The sequence below is a fragment of the Panulirus ornatus genome, chromosome 55 (genome assembly GCF_036320965.1).
Source record: "Panulirus ornatus isolate Po-2019 chromosome 55, ASM3632096v1, whole genome shotgun sequence".
NCBI lineage: Eukaryota > Metazoa > Arthropoda > Malacostraca > Decapoda > Palinuridae > Panulirus > Panulirus ornatus.
Genome location: NC_092278.1, coordinates 18,886,736 through 18,906,680, shown reverse-complemented (window position 1 = coordinate 18,906,680; position 19,945 = coordinate 18,886,736). Strand labels below are relative to the sequence as shown.

General features: G+C 37.7%; 2 protein-coding genes across 4 annotated transcripts in view; one reads left to right on the top strand and one right to left on the bottom strand.

The window, feature by feature from the left end:
- Nucleotides 1-7: 7 nt before the first annotated feature.
- LOC139765497 (retinol dehydrogenase 13-like) lies at nt 8-12,497 on the bottom strand. 3 transcript variants are annotated; one of them, XM_071692954.1, is made up of 8 exons: nt 12,335-12,497; nt 8,407-8,572; nt 8,070-8,178; nt 6,917-7,062; nt 4,404-4,572; nt 2,452-2,659; nt 1,619-1,741; nt 8-331 (listed from the first exon to the last, which is right to left on the bottom strand). In XM_071692954.1, exons 1-7 carry the CDS (start codon nt 12,409-12,411, stop codon nt 1,645-1,647), a joined length of 972 nt encoding a protein of 323 aa, XP_071549055.1. In that variant the 5' UTR covers nt 12,412-12,497; the 3' UTR covers nt 8-331; nt 1,619-1,644. The 3 variants fall into 3 exon arrangements, with proteins under 3 accessions (XP_071549055.1, XP_071549057.1, XP_071549054.1); XM_071692956.1 differs by having other exon boundaries at nt 1,623-1,741; XM_071692953.1 differs by having other exon boundaries at nt 1,644-1,741.
- Nucleotides 12,498-13,046: 549 nt separating this feature from the next.
- LOC139765496 (BTB/POZ domain-containing protein 6-B-like) overlaps nt 13,047-19,945 on the top strand; it is a 36,034-nt gene continuing 29,135 nt past the window's right edge. The window contains exons 1-2 of the mRNA XM_071692952.1: nt 13,047-13,184; nt 15,139-15,299. Coding sequence (XP_071549053.1) covers nt 15,200-15,299 — 100 coding nt within the window. The 5' untranslated portion in view covers nt 13,047-13,184; nt 15,139-15,199. The remainder of the gene's footprint in view (nt 13,185-15,138; nt 15,300-19,945) is intronic.

Sequence of the window (19,945 nt, the reverse complement as noted above, 5' to 3'; positions counted from 1 at the left end):
GATATTTTGGGAGGTAAATAAATAATTTCATTAAATGTACTCTCTCTCAAGTTTATTAGAACATAAATACTTCATTTTATATTTGTCATGCACATTAGAATAATGATCTGATAGCACTTTCAAGTAAAGAAATAAGTTATAAATGCATGTATGTATATTCATAAACAATGTCATCAACTTGGGTAACAAATAAAGACTACACCGGGTAAATAAAATAACAATAATGAGGTTACATAATGTCTGGCAAGGTTAAGCTTCCAAATAATACCGGTAAACTCTGAAATCAGGATGGTTCGTCGTCCTCAACAATGCTGGAGCCTCAACGTTCCACCTGTAATAATGATAAGTAATAATAATATTTTTATAATAATAACTGTATTTTTTCATGCTTATTCACTATTTCCCTTGTAGCAAGGTAGCACTATGAACACATGAAGAATGGCCTATTTTCACTACCACCCTTTAATATAAATTCCCAGCACATTGTTATCAATTCTAGTACTTGTCCACAGAATGAAAGTTTATGAACCACTCAATAATATACATCATAGCACCACATTCCTTACACCATGTACCAACATATATTCTTTTTTTGCTTTCTTCCTACTTTGTATAAGCAAACATTGACAGTGACTTGTGCTTTTCTTTTCCCTGTTGGTGGCAATGGTTCCAGAAAGTGTTATGACATACCTTCCTTGGCTACCAGTCTGCAAGGGACATTACCAATACCAGGTTGTTTAGAGTAGTGGCCTTGTTTCTCCTTACAAATGCTACTACTTTACTCCCTAAATCATTTATTTCTTCACACTGCTCATGTTTATTCTTCTCCACTTTCATCATTAATAGAGTCATCCAATAATCAGTGTGTATTTTCTGCAACATTTATGGACAACCTCAGGTTGACAGCATTTATCAAAGAGGTTGTAAGATTACTGAGAAAAGCAAAAATTTTCCCTGCCCCTTTCTGAAGATAGAAGAAACTTCTACTGTCTACCAATGGTACAATACGTTACTTGTATATGTAAAGAGGCAAGAGATGTTAAAGCCTCATGTGAAGATGGCAGCATACAGGTGATGATGGGAACAATTCAAAGGGTATAAGTAATCAATCACTTTACAAAAATTATACTAAACACAACTCTAAAAGGATGTTCGCTGCCTTATGCTCAAGTTTATGGGGTGTATGATGGGTAATGCACAAATTATTCATGATAGATCTGGGCAATTAAGGTCAAGTTGGCAGCTGTGGCGAGGGGAGACAGCAAGCCACTGCTTACTTTGTATACCCATATGATGGTAACTAAAATAATAATAATTGATGTTCAGAGTCACTATTTTATGTATGTCAAAGGTTTGGTGACATTTTCTCTAAGAATGTGATATTGAAATAACAGAATGGCACAATCTCAGGTTATTAAGTATTATTGCCAATGTCAAACTGAAATAAGAATGGGAAGGTGATACCTCATCTTTGAGATCTTAATCTTCCGAGTGATGTGTATAAACTTGATAATACACAATAATTTCATAGAAAGCTGGGAATTCCTTGGTTCATAAAACTTTGCAGTGTAAACAACTGGAAATGGATATACCATATCAATGGTTAAAACTTAATTACCTACTTAGTACAACAATCAAACAACCTTATTTCAGCCCAGACCAGCATTCACTGATGGCCCAAAGCCTCTTGGCAGCCTCCCTGTCCAGTGCAGCCTCTGATACCTGAGCTTCTGCTTTGTTGCTGTAAAAGTAAAAGGTTGTTAGAGTTGTTAACATTAATATTTTCTTTTTAACCAAATAAAGTGACAAGGATCAATGAATACCATAGGTGAAAGAGAGTCATGGGTCAGTTTCAGCCAGACATCTATCGTGTAAAAGATACAATATAGGTTAGTCAGCAATTTAATCCTTTTAATGGGTGCAAAGAGATTTCTGCCAATAATAACAGGATCAGATTAAGGATTCAGTCAAGGGCCTGTTTAGTGATCAGGCTTCAGCACAATATCCATGTCATTATTCAACTTTTGCAAAATATTTCTGAATTAATACCGTACATTATTTTTTAAATGTTTGTTCTGTATTCATATCTGGATTCAAGATACCACGAACAGTATTATGCACCCAAGACAACATTTTTAGTGCCAATATGGCCAAAAATGAATTAATTATTCCACTATATAATCTCCCAACTCTCCACTGTCCCTTAGTTGATGAAACAGACAAGTTATGGCACTAATGACTGGGTTGAAAACCCTTAGAAAAATTCCACCATCAAACCCAGGCAGATTGTTGGCAATCATGGGTCATGTCCCTGATTTCCAAGATCTCTGCTGACAATTTTTGGCCAATGTTATCATACTCCTCTGGAAAATTATGAAGTATGGTTATTGCTTAGTAAAGGCTAAAAGAGTTAATCAGCATTTATATAAAAGAGTTTTGTTTCTTACATACCTAAAGTATTTACCAGAGACATTCTCCAGCTCAGAGTTGAGTGCAACATATATAGTTGTCTGGGCCCCCTGGCGAGGTGTTTTTAGAAGCACCCACAAAAATGGATACAAGAAGATTTTCGCTAGCCAGCTATTGTTTATGCTCATGTGTCTCCCTATGTCAGTGAAAACAATTCCAGGATGAACAGCATTGCACGTCACACCTGAACCTGTAGATAATAGCACCAAAATACGAATTTAGCTTAAGTGGCACAACAAAGTTCTTCCTATTTTCTTAACTAATCTCTAAGAAATTAATTCAGAGTAAGAGCATCGTAATGATTTGATGGTACATGCTCTCTTTCCACCAGAACAACAGCTTTAATGCAATCCCAAAATTTTCTTACAAATATTATCTCGCTTTTTATTAGGCCTTTTCTTAGTTATATCCCAAAAAGGCCAAAACTAGATTAAGCACAAAGAACTAACAGAGTAGGTCTAGAGGAAGGCAACTTAGAGGGTATTAAAATTAAGAGAAAGCTGAGTTACAGCACTTCAGTGGTTTGTCAAGTTGTGCTCCTTTGACCTAGGTAGCTGTTTTTTCTCTGCCTCACTCGCGTGTGGACTACTCGCAAACATACAATCTCTCCTTGTCCTACATAACACTTGATAACACTTAACTCAAACAGCTCATTCTTTGAACTCTAGAAGTTTTCAGCTTTGAGCACTATGTGCTAGTCCTGCCTTTTGGCAAAATGGTAGAAGCTGTAGATAGAAGTAGTAGGTAGGAACATTTAGGCAGGAGTATTAGGTAGAAATATTTGGTAGAAGTAGTAGGCAGGAGTATTCGATAGTAATCAGTAAGAACATTAGGTAGGAGCACCTGCAAACACTGCACTAGAGTTGCCCTTTGCCAGTGGCCTGTTAAGAGTGGGGCACTAAAGACTAAGAAACAGCACTGGAGTTCACTAGTTATGGCAACTCTGCTGCCATGGCTGTCCCTTGAGGGAGTTCCAATTGGAATAGGCATCAGAGATATGAATAGATGAACGGAGTTACTGGGAAAAGCTAGAGGTTTTAAATTTACCAACCTTGTAAGAAAGAAGAGTGAGGTGTCACCTGACTACAACCTTTAAGTTGGTGAAGCAGAACAATGACATAATGAACAGTTCTTCAAGAAGACATATGAAATCAAACAAGAAACTTGTTAAAAAAGATGTAAAAAAAGTAATTATAATTATGTGGCAGATGAATGGAATAAAATGTCTGAAGACACAGTTTGTGCATACACCATTAATAAATTTAAGAAGGACATTAAGAGGGAATGTGAAGTATGGGGCCCCACAAGCGTAAAAACTCCCTTTAAGAACAAAGCAAACTGATTATCATGGAAAACAAACAGTCCTTTCTGCAAAACTAGGGTCTCTGAACTCTCAATTAATGCATATGAAGCTGAATATTGGATATGCTGGGAAACTTCTCAAGTAATGAGTTAGATTTTGTTCCAGGTTAAACCCTTTTACAAGGGAATTACTACTTACAAAATCTGAACTATTTATGGAACTCATGCCATTCAATTTCAGAGATGATGGAAAACATCCCCATAAATTTCCTTAAGATTCTCATTCAGACTTATCAGGTTGTGACATGGATCTAAAGCGTGACTTCTGATGATGGACAGACATACAGATTGGTGGACAACAAAGACAGCATACAAAGCAATCCCCATGTGTTTGCCATGCCTCGCAGGTGAAAAAAATGGTACTAGAATAGTTACAGGAATGCCATGATGTCAAAAGGATATACTGCAGAAAGCAATTTACTGTATTAAGGATGATGAAATGCAGAATACAGAGAGAGATGAATATTTCTGAAAATCTATCAGTAAGTCTTTAATACAATAACTGCAAAGTTCACAATAATAATAGCTGCAATGCTCATACTGTAAAACATACACATAAATTACTGTCTTACCAGTTAATCTCTCAGCTAGTTCTCTTGTGAATAGGATGTTGGCTAGCTTGCTTTGGGCATATGCCTCTCCCTCATCATACTTCTCATCACTGTTGAGATCACTGAAGTTTATCCTCCCTCGATGGTGTGCAGAGCTTGAAAGATTTACAATACGACTTGGTGCTGAAGCCTGTAAGGTGTATCCAGATTGGCAGGCAGGCTGTTATGTTCCTGGAGTAGATTTCTCAGCCTAATTTTGCTCAAAAACACAAATAAAATACCAAGAAATATACTGTACAGTTAAGGTTCATAAGTAATCAACGTAATTCGGCAAAGAATACTGTACTTAATAAAATATATACATTTAAGAGACAGGGATACTTTTCTAGATCTTTGCTTACCCACACCCCTTTTTTTTCACTCCCTAATGACATTTATAAGAGGCAAATTCATAAACAGTCCACCTAGTTATAATAACAGTAGTAAATATAAATATAAGAGAGCACTTTTAATTTATTATCTGTTAAATGTAAATGAACAGCACCGTAAAAAAAAGTTACAAAGAAACAAATGACCCTGTATTCTCTAATCTTATTATTTTTTTTGATGTTTTATGTCTTTTACAATTATGATAACTTAATTTCTAGATCAATCATTTATTTTTCCGCATTTTTTGAAAAACTTTAAGCTGGGGTAACACAAAGACTGAACAAACTTAGAACTGAAAATGTAAATATCACACATCTAAATCAAAAGAAAAATGCAAAAAGTAATGATCAGTATGCCATGTTGTGGCAGTTAAAGGTGTTGTCAAAGTACTTATGATTAACATCGCGATAAACTTGTCAAATAAAAGGCAATATCCATCTAACCCATCTGAACATCTGAATGCCAGAAACAAGTGTGAGTAAATTGTAAGCTAGTGTCAAGCAAAGATAGGCCCATGCAGTATCAACTGGCAAAGGTAAAATGGATGTGGATGAAGACACAATGCTACCTCATCTCCATGGTGTGATGTCTTTGGCCAGGACGGGTTGTTATGTGACTGCTGAGTCCTCTGTAAGGGCATCTATTGGCCTCATATGGTTTACAATGGTCAAAAGGGATCAGTCTCCCTCTGGAAGTGTTCTTTTAGATAATGAAGGCTCTAGCCATCATAAGATGACCAAGGTACATAAACAAGGCCTGCATAGCTCACCATACCATGAACTTAACATTATAAATAGCTGCAATGCATTGTTTTGATATGGCACTACAATTAGAGCACTACTTGAACTTCAGAGTCCCATCCTAATGCATAATAGGCATACTGGAAATAAGGGTAAGTATATACAACTATGTAGAAGTATCATCCATAATTCAGAAGTGGCAAATCATATAACAGTGGTGGACAGCAAGCTGTACCCCTACGAGCAGCTGCTTTAAACAGTCCTGTACCTCATAACCATGTGAACAGTATTAATCCTGTTTTTCAATTTCAATTCTTAGTCATTTTCAAATAATTCCAAAATGCTTATATATGAACTTCAACCAGACCTTTGCATTCTCACGAGGTAATAAAACCAAACACCAACGATGTCACTTGTAAGAAAAAGAACATAAAGTACAAATCATCAAGTCACAGAACTGACCAAAGCTGAACATGAAGGTTTTGAAGGCATTTCTTCTGTACAATGATACAAAACTGCATTCCTTAAGTACTGTGCTAAAGAAAATAGCAGAAACTAGTCATATGTAAAAGGCCTTTACATAAAAGTTTTCATCTTCATAGCTGAGGGATTCTGAGCAGAACTCCATTTCTTCAGAATGTTTGCTTATCTTTTGACAAACACCAAACACCTAAATGACTGAAATCTATTTTGATTCATAAGCATATACAAATGCTAATTCCACCATTATTTCTCCAGTCAGTCTAATTAATGTATATGAACCTACTAAAATGATAATACGTTTGTTTTGAAAGTCATGAACAGAGGCTTTAATCATCTAAAAACATCACCATTACCCTCTAGTTCTAAATAAAAAAAATTTTAGTATGAAATAGCTACTGAGTTTCTGATGATTATTTTAAGAAGTAACATATTTTGATTTTTAAAACATGAAACCAAAGTACTGGTAATGCAAAACATCACATCTTTTATTAATTCCAGTGAAAAAAGCTCTACAGGGCCATGTGGAACTCTGCTAATGAGGTAATAAAATCCATTTTGGACAAACTTTCCACAAGTACCAGATGAGAACTATTATCTCAAACTGATAAAAGTAGATGAACGTGGTGATAACACTGACTGAGCTAATATTATAACTCTAATTAAACAAATTTACTTGAAATTCAATTAAAATGTTAGTCTAACATTATTCAGAACATTAAAGAACTATTAATGCTGGTATTTCAGGCTTCATGGAAATTACTATATTGTACCAAATAATTCTCCTGCTCTAAAAGAGAGATCTCTACCTACCAATAGGATAAGCATCATTACATAGGTTAAGCAAATTTATTAACTAACCTAGATTCTGTCTTTTACATGTACCTTAACTTTGTCAAGAAGAAGATTTGTTAGGAGAAAATGTCCCATATGATTAGTTCCAAGTTGTAGCTCAATTCCCTCTTTAGTTGCTGACTTCTTGCATCGCATCACTCCAGCATTGTTGATTAAAATATCCACTCTTGACTCTCCTACAAAAGTATTAACACTTCAGTTAAAATGGTGTTTTTACTGTAGATATATTTCCATACCTTGACAGCAGTGCTATATTTACAGCTGCTTAAGAGATCCAGCTCATTATTTCCTTATTCACAATTGATTTTCTCACCTTTATGGGGTGGATTCAGGAACAGGTGAACAATGCCTCAACTGCGCACAACCAGTCTCAGTGTCTTGTTTAATGCACTGAAACCATGGCCAACCATCCACAGCCAAGCTCCACAAACTGTTCCATGGTTCACCCTGATCTCTTCAAATGCCCTGTTTTAGCCACATGATAGTATATCACTCGCTACATATTCTCTTCAAATTCCCTGTTTTAGCCACATGATAGTATATCACTTGCCATATATTATCTAACTAATTTTTCCCATGCATGCCTCTCACCATCCTGAATGCTCATGCCCCAATAACCCAACCACTTCTATCTAACTGGTGGAGCCTCTTGGTCAAACTTTTTTTTGCTCATCATGAACCATTTCAGTACATGCTAGTCAGCTATTTCAGCTGAAGATTTAAATAATGAAGTGTTAAATGGGTGAAACAATATGCAACAACAAGTTAATTATCAAATGACTTCGAAAATGAAGCAAGATTCAATAAACTATACAAGCAACTTGGGGAACACAAAAATCAATCACAGATGGTAATGCTTCACTTCACATAACCTCTTCCCATCAGGGACCATGTCTATCAAATGAAAAACATTGAATACCAAAATGGCAAGTGGACAGGCACAGTCTGACAGCTGCGTATTGTTAAGTTAAACAGTCCACAAAAAATTCCACTAGAAAGCATGCTGTGCGTATGATAGGTATGGATTAAAATTATTCACCAGAAAGGGTTTTAAACTGACAATTACCACAATATGGACAAATTATCATATTACCACCTAGCAAACAGATATATCACTCAAAATGAAAGCCAATGCACACATGCATCAGCACTCGCTCACAGAGTATGAAACTCACAGACTTACTTTCATTTATCTCCTTTGCAAAGCTTCTAATCGATTCTTGTGAAGCCAAGTCACATTCTTGGCAGTAAACATGTTTATTTCTGGTTTCCAATGCAATGCTCCTCCTGGCCTAGTAAAAATAAGATTGAAGGTCTTTTATGTTAAAACATTAATACACTCAAAATACCAATAAGTATCACCTCTACAGTGACAGATTTTTTCATTACTGAATTAATGTAAGCTAAGACATCTATTTACTAAAGGAAGACCATTCTTCAAGTATCAAGAATCCTTAAATGAGCAAGATATATCTCAAAAAGACTGTTTTACTTCAGAGAAATCTGAGTCGTATACTAACCTCTCTACATGCCTCCATGTTCCGACAAGCCATAATGACTCGGGCTCGACGTTTAGCCATTTCTAAAGCTGTCTCCTTCCCAATACCAGTGTTTGTTCCCGTAATAATCACTGTCTTACCAGTAAGGTCCTCAGTGCCATTGTAATTACTACCTCCAAGAGCTTCTCTAAAATATGAAATGAAATACATTATTTCATTAACAGGAAGTAAAGTTGAACATGTTCACAAAACCACTTGTCCAGATGTGTTCTGAAAGGAATTATGATCAGAAATATGTGATATTAGTTGTTTAACCCCTTACTTTTGTAAACATAGCTCTATGTCCTCATCAGAGCTAATACAAGCATACTTTTATGTGTTGCCTCTTTCTGCCCCATTTGAATTTGGTGCAACAACTAATCCCATGCAGAGTTGCAAGCATGTCAAAGAAGTTACCAGATGCATGACACCTAATCATTATACATTTTTTTTTTTTTATTTTTTTTTTGCTTTGTCGCTGTCTCCCGCGTTTGCGAGGTAGCGCAAGGAAACAGACGAAAGAAATGGCCCAACCCACCCCCATACACATGAATATACATACACATCCACACACGCAGATCCCTGGGGATAGGGGATTAAGAGTACTTCCCACGTATTCCCTGCGTGTCGTAGAAGGCGACTAAAAGGGGAGGGAGCGGGGGGCTGGAAATCCTCCCCTCTCGGTTTTTTTTTAATTTTCCAAAAGAAGGAACAGAGAATTAGGCCAGGTGAGGGTATTCCCTCAAAGGCCCAGTCCTCTGTTCTTAACGCTACCTCGCTAATGCGGGAAATGGCGAATAGTTTGAAAGAAAGAAAGAAAGATCCACACACGCAAATATACATACCTACACAGCTTTCCATGGTTTACCCCAGACGCTTCACATGCCATGATTCAATCCACTGACAGCACGTCAACCCCGGTATACCACATCGATCCAATTCACTCTATTCCTTGCCCTCCTTTCACCCTCCTGCATGTTCAGGCCCCGATCACACAAAATCTTTTTCACTCCATCTTTCCACCTCCAATTTGGTCTCCCACTTCTCCTCGTTCCCTCCACCTCCGACACATATATCCTCTTGGTCAATCTTTCCTCACTCATTCTCTCCATGTGCCCAAACCATTTCAAAACACCCTCTTCTGCTCTCTCAACCACGCTCTTTTTATTTCCACACATCTCTCTTATCCTTACGTTACTTACTCGATCAAACCACCTCACACCACACATTGTCCTCAAACATCTCATTTCCAGCACATCCACCCTCCTGCGCACAACTCTATCCATAGCCCACGCCTCGCAACCATACAACATTGTTGGAACCACTATTCCTTCAAACATACCCATTTTTGCTTTCCGAGATAATGTTCTCGACTTCCACACATTCTTCAAGGCTCCCAGGATTTTCGCCCCTTCCCCCATCCTATGATCCACTTCCGCTTCCATGGTTCCATCCGCTGCCAGATCCACTCCCAGATATCTAAAACACTTTACTTCCTCCAGTTTTTCTCCATTCAAACTTACCTCCCAATTGACTTGACCCTCAACCCTACTGTACCTAATAACCTTGCTCTTATTCACATTTACTCTTAACTTTCTTCTTTCACACACTTCACCAAACTCAGTCACCAGCTTCTGCAGTTTCTCACATGAATCAGCCACCAGCGCTGTATCATCAGCGAACAACAACTGACTCACTTCCCAAGCTCTCTCATCCACATCAGACTTCATACTTGCCCCTCTTTCCAAAACTCTTGCATTCACCTCCCTAACAACCCCATCCATAAACAAATTAAACAACCATGGAGACATCACACACATTATACATGGCTGCCAATAATTCATCCATTATCTGGCAGAATAGAAAGTGCTAACTGCTTAGATGAAATATATACAATAAAACATTATTGTCCAGGAATGCTGTGCTGGTAATATGGGAGGTATGGAGGGGAAAAATGGCGATGAAATTTCTTGGAATCAACGACCAATGATATCAGTTGTCAGGATGTGTTGGTCAGGAAAAAAGGGAGTAGTGGTGGTGGTGATGTTGGGGACTGTGGTGGCTAGGAAGGGAGGGATGTGTCATGTTGTGAGAGAGTGTGGAAGCAAGGAATGTAGGTGGAAGTGGTGGTGAGGGAAGGGGTAGGACCAGAGTGGAAGGGTATGGTAACCAGGAAGGTAGGGAATGCTGGTGATGGTGAGAGGTGTTGTGGCCATTGTGGTGGTGAGTGAGATGTGTGATAGCCCTTCAAAGGAGGAAGTAGATAAAGGCTTGAATCCACTAGTACTAAACAAAAGAGAGTTCCTTGTATGGGGATAAATGGATCTGGAAAGGCACATGAAAGGGTTGAAAGAGATGCCTCATGGAAGTACTATTATATGGGATCAATGTAAAGTTGCTCTACGCAGTAGTGAGTTTTTAACTGAGAGTAAGGCATGTATGTAAGTATTATTCTGCTTATTTATAACCACACCAGGACTTATATTTATGAAAGAGCCCTGGTGTTGCCCAGCTCCTCTCTCAAGGTTTGTGCAGCCTAAGGCTTCAATACTTCAATAGTATGAAAAAGTAGATTCCTTTGGAGTGGGAAGTTCTCTAATGAAAGTGTATTCCTGTATTACCAAACGTGTCTTCACTCATAGTGTAATCTACAGCAGGTAGAGTCTAGTGCCATCTGTATTTGATTACAAAGATAGAAGTGCGTTGGTTCTCAAGATGGATATGCATCAAGGATGTGTGACGTTGCACTGACTGTTTTTTACTCTTATTGGATGGAGTGGAGCAGGAAGTAAATGCAAGTGAATGCAAAGGTCTTGGAGCAGAGATTGAATCAACAGTATACTAATTAAAAGCAGAACAGCACCCCACAAGCCACAGTTGAACTTCAGTCTCTGTTGTACTGTAGTATCCTAGTTCTACCGTACTGTAGTGTCGTACAGTGATTCATCTAAAAAATACTTGGCAAATCCTCCTGTGAATAAATATCTATATTTTATTGAATCAACATCAGGTTGCAGTTAAATTATGTTTGAAAAGAATAACTGACTGGATTTCAATACATTAGATGTCTGCTAAATTTCTTAAAACTACTTTTTTCTTAGAGAAGACCTCATAGTAAAAGCCAAGTTTAACTAGACAATACTATTATTTTTGAACGCTCGGTGATTTTGTTAAGCAGCGTTCAGAGAATACGATAAGAGATGATTTGTAAAATAGTATTTCATTCTACGACTGGTGAGGGTTGCAGACTGCGAAAATGTTACCTGTTAGGTTAACAAACTTTATGCTATGTGATACGCTTATGGAAAATCAACAAAACCTTGGCAGTAAAGATTTATAGAGGACATATACCAATATGAATCTATTCATCAACTAGAACTACATGGTATGGCTGGGAGGCTGAGGTAGTGTTACAATGAGATGCTCAATGTGTCTTGTGTTTATTTTCATCTGAGGAATAATGGCATGATATTCCTCCAAGGGTGTGGCGGGTACACCAAACAGAACAATAAAAATTCGGGTAAATTTTAGCAAGAAGGGAGGTTAGGTGACATTTTTTAGGGGTTCATTTTTCACCCCAATTCCTCACAGCCTAGCCCACTACTGTTTCAGTACCTATACTTGGCATGGATAGATCAGAAATTTTTCAGTCTCGTCATTCTAAATCAATTATGTGAAATGTAAGGAGTCCACTAGTATGCGTTTTATTAATATTCATGAATTATATCCATCGTTCCCCCAAGCTACACAACTCTACCATAATTTGAGTATCAACCATTATGATACGATATTATCAATAGTGGTGATAACAGAGGAGCTAGGAAATTTTACTTTATTAACATGCGCAAGTCCAATGGGAGCTTAAAAATTAACCTGTGATTATCTAAGGCAGTATGTAAATTACCCTTACTTAAATAAAATTACACCTCCAACAAATGAGCCGAATGCACTTATGCGTAAAATATACTTCGGCATCGTCCATCTCATTTTTAATCTAAACTGTCAGTAGCTAAATTCTTGTTTATGGAAATAGCGAAGTAATATTGTTTATCCTCACAGCCGACGTTGCATGATATACGTTATATAACCTTAGTATAAATATGTAATCATCAAATACGAAAGAGGACATGCTCTTATGATAGAATATATACATTTTTCTTTTATAATAAGTGATCTTTGTAATTTTTGTATTGAAATAACTTGAAGGAGGATCGAAAAAGAAAGAAAAGCAGAGTCTGCAGTGTGTATCTATCTTATATAATATGGAATTAAATGACCTAAATTTTGCAGGATTATGCCACTTCCCAACGCACCACTTTCCATGTTTATATACAATTATTAATGTGTATCAATTTTCTTATTCTATATTCATACCTAGACCGTAATTAATTTAGAAATATATTTTGATAACTAAAATCATTCGAAAATATTTATCATGATCATTTGTCTTTGGCAGATTCACTCAAGATTTATATGAACTTCATATATGCAGAATTTTTTCAAAAAGATAGAAATATGAAAATTTCTGGAGTAAATAGAATTTGGTAATGATGTTTATGATAAAATTAGACACTATTTTTACTAAACCAGGACCATATATCATTTGCTTAGTGTGTGTCGTAGCCATGTTCCACAGAGCAAAATAAACAAGATGGCGTCAGCGAACGGAAAAGATTTGACAAGTTACTGATTAATTTTGAATAGATGTGTGAAAAGATATTAGACTGTTCCCAAAAGCATCAAAAATTCATTGTGATACCGTAAGTAATGCATGCATACTTACTCCGTTGTTATCAGTAGTAAAATAAGCTTGTTCGGAGGGGTTCATCTTCATTGAGTAACTTGTTTATTTCGATGAAAAACATTCCAGGTGCGTGGAATACTACCCCAGAATAGGTTTTAATTGTCCCTGCGGTAAATATAGTAATTAATCACATCAGTTCCGAATCGCTGTTATCTCAGAATATTTAATGATATTTGGTAATAATGTCATAGTGTATGCAGGATATTATAACAGTTTCAAAGCATGATGTGAGCGGTATATTTTACCGGGTATTGAACAGTTTATCTCTTCAGGGACGCTTTGGGATCTTCGTTCTCATATTAAGATGGCATATCCGAGTGAGACATTGCATAAGCTAGTTTCTAAATTTAGGAGAGTATGTGGAAGGAGACAGTTGAGAAGAAATTTTATTATAAGTTAGGTTCTTCGGTGAATATTTCCTGATTTACGTAGTCATCTTTCTACCTTATAGGAATCAACAAAATTTCCCGGAATACTTTGTTACAATGTGTAGAGGTTATATAGGATGTGAGATTTTAGGTTAAGCATCTGTAACTAACAATTTTAGGTATGTGTAAAATGAGTAAGGTATTGAAGTAGAGGGAAATTGTGGGGGAAAATCTCTTATGATTAGCAATTGACAATTTTAAGTGATGCATTCATTACACTTTCACGGAAATCCTTCAAAGAATATACAAATAGAAGGTACACCTATAGTGTCCTAAAGTCATTTCCTAGTGTTCTTGCATGAACCATGAACCCCTTAGAAAAGTTACAAGGCTATGGAATCCATAGTAAAAGACAGACTGTGCAGTTACATAACTGAATACCCTTTGTCTCACATGTGAGTAACGAGGTCTCCGTTGGTTAATTCCCGTCAGGCTCACATTTACCGATAGCTAAACGTTTTACCAAATCTGTTACATGTGGAGGTACATGAAGTGAGTATTGTATATTAGAATAAGTGATGCCCTTTGATAGTAGGACTTGAGCCTTCGAGTGGGAGCTGAATGCAAAACGACTAGGCTAGGGAGGACATAATGGAGAATTGATTAATTATTTTATTACTAGTAATTGAATACTCTTTGTCTCGCATTCATGAGCAACAGGGTTTCTATAGGTCAGCTCTCTTCAGGCTTACATTTACCCATAGGTTACAGTTTTAATGTTTAACCATCCCACATGGAGGTATATGACCACAAATGTAGTGCAAGGAACACACACTTTCATAGAACACATAATGCTTACTGCTTATTGGAGTGTATTCAAAGTGGAAATTGTCATATAACTGTAGCTTAGGATTATATTCATATATATTAGCTGTATGTGGTTATGTTTGCTTTTTGATATGGACTTCTGCATGCAAAATCTTTCCTAGATATTTTTGATGATTAGTTCCACACCCTCAGACATTAAAGATTTGATAGCAATCTTTATACAATTTTAAGAATTCCATATGCTGTTTATTTTTATTAAATGACTGAAGTAGTTGCTAACAGTGTGCATCAGAAATGAGAATGTTGAAAGGCATGTAGATTAATCAGTGAGTACAGTACAAGGGAAGGAAAAATGAACGCAGAAAAATGTAAAGAAATAGGAATTGTAAGTCATTATCTTAACCAATTTTGATGTATTAGGGGGACTTTACAAGTTAAAATTCATTATTACAAAATACATTTGATAATTCTAGAGTTACTTTTGTAGAGATCTGTGGTCTAATTTGAAGAATGGTAATTTCATTTTAGAAAATTTTTAACTAGATCTAACTTTTTGGAGAAATTGAATTTACTATCAGATAATGTCAAGCCCTTTAACAAAATGAGCTTTTGTGGTTGTAGATTATTTACTATGTACAAAAGAGCTGATATGGTATGTCATTAAAGTATAATGTTAGTAAAAGTTACTTATATGCTTTAATAATCTATTTTCAGCTGTGTATGAAGTAAGAGCATTAAGGTGTCTATTCCTTGTCTTTATGCTTGTTTTACAAGAATGGACAACGGAAGTCAGACATCACCCTCTAGCAAGCAAGTGTGCAAAAGAACCCAGTATGAGGATCCTTTTGCATTTCACTCCCTTCTTTCTACTTCTGGTTAGTATATAGTTTGTGCATTAGTATATAGTTAGTATGTGCCGAATTGCATTATTTTCATGGCATGATAGATAGTAGAATAAGACTGCAATCAAGGGTATACTATTTTTTTCTGTACTTGACATTAAGAAGTATATATATTCCTTTGATCTTTCCTGTGAAAAGTAGCATAGACCAAAGAAAATGGCTAGTCATATTACTAAGGAGTGATCCCCTTCTTAAATGTGGCCACAGAAACCATCTAGTTGTGAACCACATTAACATGAATGTACCAACATGCCACACACTGGTTTTTCTGGATCCCAGTAAACCTTCATCCCCACATGTGGTAGCTTTCTTGCGTGTAGGTAACAAACTAAATAACTCCACAGTTTGACCCGTTTGTTGAGACACTACAAATCTTTTGGAGAAGGACGTTGTTGATATTATGCATGTTAGGTATGTTTGTGTAAATATATATATATATATATATATCAGATATATATATATATATATATATATATATATATATATATATATATATATATATATATTTTTTTTTTTTTTCTTTTTTTTTTTGCTTTGTCGCTGTCTCCCGCGTTTGCGAGGTAGCGCAAGGAAACAGAAGAAAGAATGGCCTAACCCACCCACATACACATGTATACACATACACGTCCACACATGCAAATATACATACCTATACATCTCAATGTATACATATATATACACACACAGACATATACATATATACACATGTACATAATTCATACTGTCTGCCTTTATTCATTCCCATCGCCACCTTGCCACTCATGTAATAGCAACCCCCAACCCCCTCATGTGTGCAAGGTAGCGCTAGGAAAGACACAAAGGCCACATTCATTCACACACAGTCTCTAGCTGTCATGTAATAATGCACCGAAACCACAGCTCCCTTTCCACATCCAGGCCCCACAGAACTTTCCATGCTTTACCCCAGACGCTTCACATGCCCTGGTTCAATCCATTGACAGCACGTCGACCTCGGTATACCACATCGTTCCAATTCACTCTATTCCTTGCACACCTTTCACGCTCCTGTATGTTCAGGCCCCGATCACTCAAAATCTTTTTTACTCCATTTTTCCACCTGCAATTTGGTCTCCCACTTCTCCTCGTTCCCTCCGCCTCTGACACATATATCCTCTTGGTCAATCTTTCCTCACTCATTCTTTCCATGTGACCAAACCATTTCAAAACACCCTCTTCTGCTCTCTCAACCACACTCTTTTTATTACCACACATCTCACTTACCCTATTATTACTACTCGATCAAACCACCTCACACCACATATTGTCCTCAAACATCTCATTTCCAGCACATCCAATCTCCTCCGCACTCTATCCATAGCCCACGCCTCGCAACCATATAACATCTTTGGAACCACTATTCCTTCAGACATACCCATTTTTGCTTTCCTAGATAATGTTCTTGACTTCCACACATTCTTCAATGCTCCCAGAACTTTTGCCCCCTCCCCCAACCTATGATGTACTTCTGCTTCCATGGTTCCATCTGCTGCCAAATCCACTCCCAGATATCTAAAACACTTTACTTCCTCCAGTTTTTCTCCATTCAAACTTACCTCCCAATTGACTTGTCCCTCAACCCTACTGTACTTAATAACCTTGCTCTTATTCACATTTACTCTCAGCTTTCTTTTTTTAACACTTTACCAAACTCAGTCACCAGCTTCTGCAGTTTCTCACATGAATCAGCCACCAGCGCTGTATTATTAGCAAACAACAACTGACTCACTTCCCAAGCTCTCTCATCCACAACAGACTGCATACTTGCCCCCTTTCTAAAACTCTTGCATTCACCTCCCTAATAACCCCATCCATAAACGAATTAAACAACCATGGAGACATTACACACCCTTGCCACAAACTTACATTCACTGAGAACCAATCACTTTCCTCTCTTCCTTCATGTACACATGCCTTACATCTTAAATAAAAACTTTTCACTGCTTCTAACAACTTGCCTCCCACACCATATATTCTTAATACGTTCCACAGAGCATCTCTATCAACTCTATCATATGCCTTCTCCAGATCCATAAATGTTACATACAAATCCATTTGCTTTTCTAAGTATTTCTAACATACATTCTTCAAAGCAAACACCTGATCCACACATCCTCTACCACTTCTGAAACCACACTGCTATTCCCCAATCTGATGCTCTGTACATGCCTTCACCCTCTCAATCAATACCCTTCCATATAATTTCCCAGGAATACTTAACAAACTTATACCTCTGTAGTTTGAGCACTCACTTTTATCCCCTTTGCCTTTGTACATTGGCACTATGCAAGCATTCCGCCAATCCTCAGGCACCTCACCATGAGTCATACACACATTAAATAACCTTACAAACCAGTCAACAATACAGTCACGCCCTTGAGGGTCAAGTCAATTGGGAGGTGAGTTTGAATGGAGAAAAACTGGAGGAAGTGAAGTGTTTTAGATATCTGGGAGTGGATCTGGCAGCGGATGGAACCATGGAAGCGGAAGTGGATCATAGGGTGGGGGAGGGGGCGAAAATTCAGGGGGCCTTGAAGAATGTGTGGAAGTCGAGAACATTATCTCGGAAAGTAAAAATGGGTATGTTTGAAGGAATAGTGGTTCCAACAATGTTGTATGGTTGTGAGGCGTGGGCTATGGATAGAGTTGTGCGCAGGAGGATGGATGTGCTGGAAATGAGATGTTTGAGGACAATGTGTGGTGTGAGGTGGTTTGATCGAGTGAGTAATGTAAGGGTAAGAGAGATGTGTGGAAATAAAGAGCGTGGTTGAGAGAGCAGAAGAGGGTGTTTTGGAGTGGTTTGGGCACATGGAGAGCATGAGTGAGGAAAGATTGACCAAGAGGATATATGTGTCGGAGGTGGAGGGAACAAGGAGAAGAGGGAGACCAAATTGGGTGGAAAGATGGAGTGAAAAAGATTTTGTGTGATCGGGGCCTGAACATGCAGGAGGGTGAAAGGAGGGCAAGGAATAGAGTGAATTGGATCAATGTGGTATACCGGGGTTGACGTGCTGTCAGTGGATTGAATCAAGGCATGTGAAGCGTCTGGGGTAAACCATGGAAAGCTGTGTAGGTATGTATATTTGCATGTGTGGACGTATGTATATACATGTGTATGGGGGGGGTTGGGCCATTTCTTTCGTCTGTTTCCTTGCGCTACCTCGCAAACGCGGGAGACAGCGACAAAGTATAATAAAAAAAAAAAAAAATCCACTGCAATACCATCCAAACCCGCTGCCTTGCTGGCTTCCATCTTCCGCAAAGTTTTTACCACCTCTTCTCTGTTTACCAAATCATTCTCCCTAACCCTCTCACTTTGCACTTCACCTCGACCAGAACACCCTATATCCGCCACTCTGTCATCAAACACATTCAACAAACCTTCAAAATACTCACTCCATCTCACATCACCACTACTACTACTATATATATATATATATATATTTTTATTTTTTATTATTATTTTGCTTTGTCGCTGTCTCCCGCGTTAGCGAGGTAGCGTAAGGAAACAGACGAAAGAATGGCCCAACCCACCCACATACACCTGTATATACATACACGTCTGCACACGCAAATGTACATACCTAAACATCTCAATGTACACATATATGTACACACACAGACATATACATATATACACATGTACATAATTCATAGTCTGCCTTTAATTATTCCCGTCGCCACCCCGCCACACATGGAATAACAACCCCCTCCCCCCCTCATGTGTGCGAAGGTAGCGCTAGGAAAAGACAACAAAGGCCCCATTCGTTCACACTCGGCCTCTAGCTGTCATGTAATAATACACCAAAACCACAGCTCCCTTTCCACCTCCAGGCCCCACAGAACTTTCCATATATATATATATATATATATATATATATATATATATATATATATATATATATTTTTTCTTTTTTCATACTATTTGCCATTTCCCGCATTAGCGAGGTAGCGTTAAGAACAGAGAACTGGGCCTTAGAGGGAATATCCTCACCTGACCCCCTTCTCTGTTCCTTCTTTTGGAAAATTAAAAAAAAAACAAGAAAGGGGAGGATTTCCAGCCACCCGCTCCCTCCCCTTTTAGTCGCCTTCTACGACACGCAGGGAATACGTGGGAAGTATTCTTTCTCCCCTATCCCCAGGGATAATATATATATATATATATATATCTGTTTCCCATTTATATATATATATATATAAATGGTTTGATCGAGTAAGTAACGTAAGGGTAAGAGGGATGTGTGGAAATAAAAAGAGCGTGGTTGAGAGAGCAGAAGAGGGTGTTTTGAAGTGGTTTGGGCACATGGAGAGAATGAGTGAGGAAAGATTGACCAAGAGGATATATGTGTCGGAGGTGGAGGGAACGAGGAGAAGAGGGAGACCAAATTGGAGGTGGAAAGATGGAGTGAAAAGGATTTTGTGTGATCGGGGCCTGAACATGCAGGAGGGTGAAAGGAGGGCAAGGAATAGAGTGAATTGGAGCGATGTGGTATACAGGGGTTGACGTGCTGTCAGTGGATTGAATCAAGGCATGTGAAGCGTCTGGGGTAAACCATGGAAAGCTGTGTAGGTATGTATATTGCGTGTGTGGACGTGTGTAT

Coding starts and splice junctions, on each gene's coding strand:
- LOC139765497 (XM_071692954.1), bottom strand. CDS start 12,411: ATGAGATGGACGATGCCGAAGTATATTTTACGCATAAGTGCATTCGGC. Junction 4,573..6,916: donor TTCTTCTTGACAAAGTTAAG/GTACATGTAAAA, acceptor TACACCTTACAG/GCTTCAGCACCAAGTCGTAT. Junction 2,660..4,403: donor ACTAGCTGAGAGATTAACTG/GTAAGACAGTAA, acceptor TATTATCTACAG/GTTCAGGTGTGACGTGCAAT.